General features: G+C 36.5%; 1 protein-coding gene across 1 annotated transcript; it reads right to left on the minus strand.

The window, feature by feature from the left end:
- Positions 1-425: 425 nt before the first annotated feature.
- On the minus strand, positions 426-6,090 carry LOC104091199 (NADP-dependent glyceraldehyde-3-phosphate dehydrogenase). Its single transcript, XM_009596478.4, has 9 exons — positions 5,768-6,090; positions 4,167-4,360; positions 3,665-3,793; positions 3,100-3,219; positions 2,634-2,770; positions 2,132-2,287; positions 1,451-1,829; positions 777-893; positions 426-687 (listed from the first exon to the last, which is right to left on the minus strand). The coding sequence occupies exons 1-9, from the start codon at positions 5,910-5,912 to the stop codon at positions 574-576; spliced, it is 1,491 nt and encodes a 496-aa protein (XP_009594773.1). The 5' UTR covers positions 5,913-6,090; the 3' UTR covers positions 426-573.
- Between the last annotated feature and the right edge of the window lie 255 nt (positions 6,091-6,345).

Genomic DNA, 6,345 nt, shown 5'->3' on the forward strand with positions numbered 1-6,345 from the left:
GCAATTGAGAGAAAAAACAATATAAAACTTGGACAAAATCCCTTACTTGTATTGGATTTGAACCGTAGACCTGAAAATCTCATTACCTTTCCAATTCCTCTTTATAAATAACTGTATAGTCACTCTTAAAATAATAGCCGAAAAATATGTATTTTTTGTATATATATATATACACATTCCGTATGTTATATACAAACGTTATACAAATTTTATATACTTTTTCGTCTATCGAATATAAATAATTTCTGGCTCGGTCTAAAACTGAAAAAAGTTCAATTTTTAACTATAAAAAATAGTTTAGACGATTTTAGTGCAATAAAATAAAAGTTGATTGATCGTTCGTGAAATTACCTGTTTAATTATCATTAAATGTAGCAAAATTTTACATAAATCCAAAAGCAAATATTTAACTCGATATCTCTATATCATGCCCCAATGCCACCAATATTATTAACGTTGACAAGTTCAAAAGGGGAAATAAACAATAACTCAGAAACAAAAGTTGGCTACTACAATCTACAACATAGCTTCTTCAAGTACTAATTATTGTCTTATTTCAAAAGCAATAGTGTTTTACCCCATAGTATAAGAAGGGGTTGGCAAGTTAATAACAGTGGTCTTCACTTTGGTCATCATGTTAATGCTGTTAGTAATCCCTTGTGATCCAATTCCACTGTCCTTAATTCCCTGTTAAGCAAATTATTACCTCTATTACTAAGAACCTATCGCGAAGATAATCATAATTTAACTAGTTTAGAATATGAAGTTTAGTTTACCTGGAATGGAAAATGATCCGGTCCACGAGCCGGAGCCGAGTTAATCTGAACTGTTCCTGTTTCCATGGCATCACTGATCAGTATTGCTTTGTTGATGTCTTTGGTGAATACACAACCCTGTAGCAGAGTCAAAATTTTCAACTTCATATGCTAAATGTATTGCCAATGGAACATCAGATGAAGTAATGGACACGTAGAATTGTGCGAAAAGCTTAAATTATTAGAAAGAACAAAAAAAAGGGTAGCTAGCTGCATAAAGCATCCCGTGTTCACGCAGGATCCGAGGAAGGGTCATATCCAAGGGGTGTGATGTAGACAACTTACCCTAATGCAAGCATTAATGGCTGGTTGCTTCCACGCGTGACCTATATAGGTCATATGGAGACAACTTTGCTGTTGCTCCAAGAATCCCCTTCATTAGAGAGAACACACTTATTACATTATGTCTCCAATACGCACCATCACATGTGGCCTAATTCTTTTTCATGGGCTAAGGACGTAAAAATTCCTTTTGATAATAGGTGGCGGTGAGACTTGAACGCATTAACTTGACATGTTCTAATACCATGCTATTTGACTATCTCATAAAAAAAATTAAGTTGCTACAGAGGGCACACTTGTATTTTACTTAATTATGTTTTCAACACACGTTATAATAGAAATCGAGACAGTACCTGTAGACCGAAATTGCTAGCGTTGCAGTGGTGAATTCCTTCTTCGACAGAGTTGATCCGAATAACAGGCAAAACTGGCCCAAATGGTTCTTCCCATGCAATCCTCATGTCTGGCCTAACATTGTCTAACAACAAGGGCCAGATGAGGTTGCCTTCTCTCTTGTATTGCTGGCAAAAAGTTGCATTTTTCTGCTTCGCGTCCATGACCAACCCCTCAATGAAGTTTGCAGACGACTCGGAGACAACTGGAGTGATATCACAATCATCTTCTGGTGGCCCGACGGTTAATTTTGCCACTTTAGCGTTTACCTTCTCAACAAGAGTGTCAGCAACTGATTCCATCACCAACACGACCTTAACGGCTGTGCATCTTTGACCGCTGTGGTAGACATGGATATCAATTGTTAATGAAGTATTGCCAAGACAATCAGGTACTTAAGCAAATTAAGCTTATTCATGTTGTATCGACATCGTCCAACTCCTAATTCATGTTATAATATCACTTATCGTACGCGTAATAATGAACTATACAACAATGTATACAAGGGATGGTTTTCAATGGCCTCATACTAATGCAGTTGTGAGCACTTGTTCGTTAACCTATAGCAGCGAGACCAACAGTCGAACCCCATTTCAATATTAACATGTTTTGTTTCGATAATGAAAAGAAAATTCAAATACCTGTAAGAAAAACCTCCTTTCACAATACTTCCGGCGGCCAAATCTAAATCAGCATCCTCCAGAACAATACAAGCATCCTTTCCTCCGAGTTCCATCTGTAGAGGGATCATTCCTGCTTTCTTTGAGATTGCAACACCGGTATCTCCACCAGTGAAGCTGATAAAAGAAAAACAAGTATACAGTTACGCGTTGGATACAAAATATCAAGAACGGGACAAAGGACCTCATTTACTCAGTAGTGTCTTTTGCAGTCTATGCAGGGGCGGAATTAGTGTGTAAGATACACGTTCGGCCGAACCTTGTAAGTTTGGTCCAAACTCTGTATTTGTTTTAGGAAATCCATTTAATAAAGTACAAATTATTAATTTAGAATTCAGTAACTTAAACGGTCTAAAATCCCGAATCCATAAGCTTCAAATCCTGGCTCCGCCCCTGAATCTAACGAAAAATCAAAACAAATGCAACTATGAGAGCAACATAAAATAGATGAGGTACAATTTACCTTATACAGTGTACTCCGGGATGCATAGTGAGAAAATCACCGATTTCAGAACCTTTTCCCGTCACACAACTGATAAGGCCTTTCGGAAATCCAGCTAAGTGGAAGCAATGCACCATATGAAGGCAAGCCACAGCACCCTGTTAGAAATGATCCTTCAAAGTAAGTTTAACCTCATATTGATATTAACCTCATATTGATACTTTGTTTTCTCAGTTAAACGATCTCATATGAGCAATTTATAGAACAGAAAATTCTATGTTGCGTAGACTCTCCAAAATGCCGCCGCACACGTGTCAGATCCTCCAAACATGCACTACTTTGTGAGGATCCGACACGCACCCGGCCGCATTTCTTAAAGTCTGAGCAACACAGACGGGAAATGCTTAATATGATGAGTGGCGAAACTATATATGAGTTACTGTATTATAATACATTGCTAATATAAGGCAGAATTTAGTGAAGAAACCTGAGTTGGAGGCTTGAGAACTAAAGAGTTCCCAGCAATTAGTGCAGGAGCGATCTTGGAGACAGCAAGATTGACTGGATAGTTGAACGGAGGAATGGCCAAAATCACACCCAACGGGATCTGTACTCCAAGGACGTGAAGGTCATAATCAGTATTTTTCCAATAAACTTACTTAATATCAATACTTTAAGAACAAAATGTGAGTTTCAATCTGTATTTTGCTACTGAAAACGGAAAATTTACAGAAGATACGCAGCCACTTATGCAGTTAGAAATGCCAATACAGCAACTCATAAGAACAATACAACAAAATATCCTGGCGATATAATACCACTACAATAACATTTCCAACGGGTGACACAAAGTCGTCGTATTCATTGGACGAGCTCATTGATCCAACAATTTATAAAGATGTAAAGCCATCTTGCTTTGAAAAAACAATGAAAGGAAAATAGTAGACAAGTCGTTAAAATATATTAATCCTCTGACTAACAATGCAAATTGATGACTACACTAAGCGACAACTTAATAAAGCAAAATTAAATAAATTAGTCAAGAAATGTACCTTGGAAGTCAGGCAGTATTTGGTCCTTTCATTTCCAGGGAAACTATCAGATACCAAGAACTTACCCTCCCCGAGAATTCTAACTCCTTCTTCAGCAGTGTAAGAAACCAAATCTCCAGACCTTACAACCTTCATCAAATCCATGCCGTTATCAGTCGATAAAGCAATTAAAATTTCCAAAATCATATAAATAAAAAATTATTTATACAATCAGATCATGACTGTATGATAAACATTTAGCAGTAACCTGGTAAAAATATTGCATGACATACTATCACAACATATTAAACAACACTGATAGTGTAAAGAATCTTGACACTGACATGCTATCAGTGTATATAACTTTAATCCTATTTTTAATTCTGTTGCTCGTTCTCTCCGAAAATGTCTCCGGGTGCGTGTCGGTTCCTGCAAAAATAGAGTATTTTTGGAGGATCCGACACAGGTGCGGCAACATTTCGAAAAGTCCGTGCAACATAGAATTTTTTTAATCATGAGGTACCTCAGTGACAGCATCTTTAGCTGGTTTTGCAATTTCTTTTACAAGACATTCTGCAATAGGTGCTTTGTGTTCTTTCAAAATTGCAGCTGCCTTATGAAGTAGCTCTGCTCTTTTCCAAAGTGGTGTTTTAGCCCATGATTTTTGTGCTGCTTTTGCTACTTCCATTACCTTGTTCACCTCTTCTTGTGTACATGCTGCACCAAAAAAGCAAAAATTCCAAAATATCCATGAAATCCCACACTTATTTGTTGGTTAATTTCTGCAATAAATTCTTAAATTTCCAAGACAAGAACACAACAACAACAACAACAACAACAACAATATACTCAGTATAATCCCACATAGTAGGGTTTGGGGAGTGTAGTATGTACGCAAACCTTACCCATACCTTGTGGAGATAGAGAGACTGTTTCCAATAGACCCTCATAAGCACCATATAAGGGCATGAAAACAACAACAACAATGTATCCAGTATAATCCCACATAGTGGGGTCCGGGATGGGTAGTGTGGACGCAGACCTTACCCCTACCTTGTGGAGATAGAGAGGTTGTTTCCAATAGACCCTCGCCTCAGTAAAGCATAAGCAAAATATAAGGGCATGAAAACAACAACAACAATGTACCCAGTATAATCCCACTATGTGGGGTTTGGGGAGGGTAGTGCGTACGCAAACCTTACCCATGCCTTGTGGAGATAGAGAGGTTATTTCCAATAGACCCTCGGCTCAGGAAAGCATAAGCACCATATAAGGGCATGAAAACAACAACAACAACAACAACAAACAACAATGTACCCAGTATAACCTCACTATATGTGGGTATGAGGTGGATAGTGTGTACGCAGATCTTACCCCTACCTTGTGGAGATAGAGAAGTTGTTTCCAATAGACCATCGGCTCAGTAAAGCATAAGCACCACATAAGGACACGAAAACACTTGGATGCAAAACTAAAAATAGTCCATGCATTAAGTTCTTTTATATATTAGAAAATAATTTTACAAACTATGCACTGTTAGTATAAATGTTACACAATCAAGTCACTTACGGGCAATTATAGGCAAATATCTACAATAAACATTAATCGATGACCTGATAAAAGTAGTAACCTGCTATAAAAGGTTAAACTACACGGATAGTGCAAAAAACTGCGTATATTACTTGAATACATTAGAAAAAAGAGAATCTAGTAGTACTATAAGTTCTTGGCTGTTTCCCACTTCACAGTCTGACCAATGATCATAAAATTCAGAACAGAACAATTAATTCTGAAGTGGGAGCTACAGTACAAAAAATTCCAAAGTACTTGCACAAAATTTCATGAACACCAAAAACATCAAAAACCTTGATATTTTCACCACAATAATTTACAACAACATAACCAGTGCATTCACACAATTGGCGTTTTGGGAGAAAATATATACGCCGACCTTACCCTTACTTAGGTAAAGAGGCTGCTTTCGATAGCTCCTCGACTCAAATAAAAGCAAAATCATAGCAATTAAGACAAAAAACTGCAGAAAGAGAAACAATAACAACAACCAAAAATAATATAACTGAAGCAAAAATTTGAAAAAAAAAGAGAGATTCATTTTTAACATACCTTGAACCTTGTACTGGGTTTTTCTAGTAGTAGGATTGATGATTGCAACAGATTTTCCAGAAGCTGATTTTTTCCATTCTCCTTCAGAATAGTACTTAAACACATCTCCCTCAATTATATCTACAAAAACTCCATTACCTGCCATTTTTACCAATCAACCAAACCTTTTTATTTTTACTAAGAAAAGAGAAGAGAAATTGTGGATATATTTTATGATTTTAGTGGTGAATACAAGAGTGAAGTGAGTGAAAGAGTGAGTTCTTGTTTGGTTTTTGTTGTGTCTATAAATATTGGAGAAAGGTGAGCCACACTTAATACTGAGCAATTTGAGACATGGATTCTGGTTTGGTATTTGACATTGTTTTTGGTGATTATTTACGAGATTGACATCATGATCTAGCAGTTAGAAATTAAAAGTTAGTTGAGACACGTTTCTTTTAGAACGGTCCACTTGGAAAAGTTTCATGGCTTTATACTTTTTCTTTCTTTTTGATATAAATCTTTTTATTTACAATTCTTTTGTATTTATTTACAATTATGCATCGCATGTGGTTTCAAGCCTTCTATTATTTAATTTT

The sequence above is a fragment of the Nicotiana tomentosiformis genome, chromosome 11 (assembly GCF_000390325.3).
Source record: "Nicotiana tomentosiformis chromosome 11, ASM39032v3, whole genome shotgun sequence".
Taxonomy (NCBI): domain Eukaryota; kingdom Viridiplantae; phylum Streptophyta; class Magnoliopsida; order Solanales; family Solanaceae; genus Nicotiana; species Nicotiana tomentosiformis.

Coding starts and splice junctions, on each gene's coding strand:
- LOC104091199 (XM_009596478.4), bottom strand. CDS start 5,912: ATGGCAGGTAATGGAGTTTTTGTAGATATAATTGAGGGAGATGTGTTT. Junction 2,771..3,099: donor TTCTCAAGCCTCCAACTCAG/GTTTCTTCACTA, acceptor CATTTCTAACAG/GGTGCTGTGGCTTGCCTTCA. Junction 1,830..2,131: donor AAAGGAGGTTTTTCTTACAG/GTATTTGAATTT, acceptor TGTCTACCACAG/CGGTCAAAGATGCACAGCCG.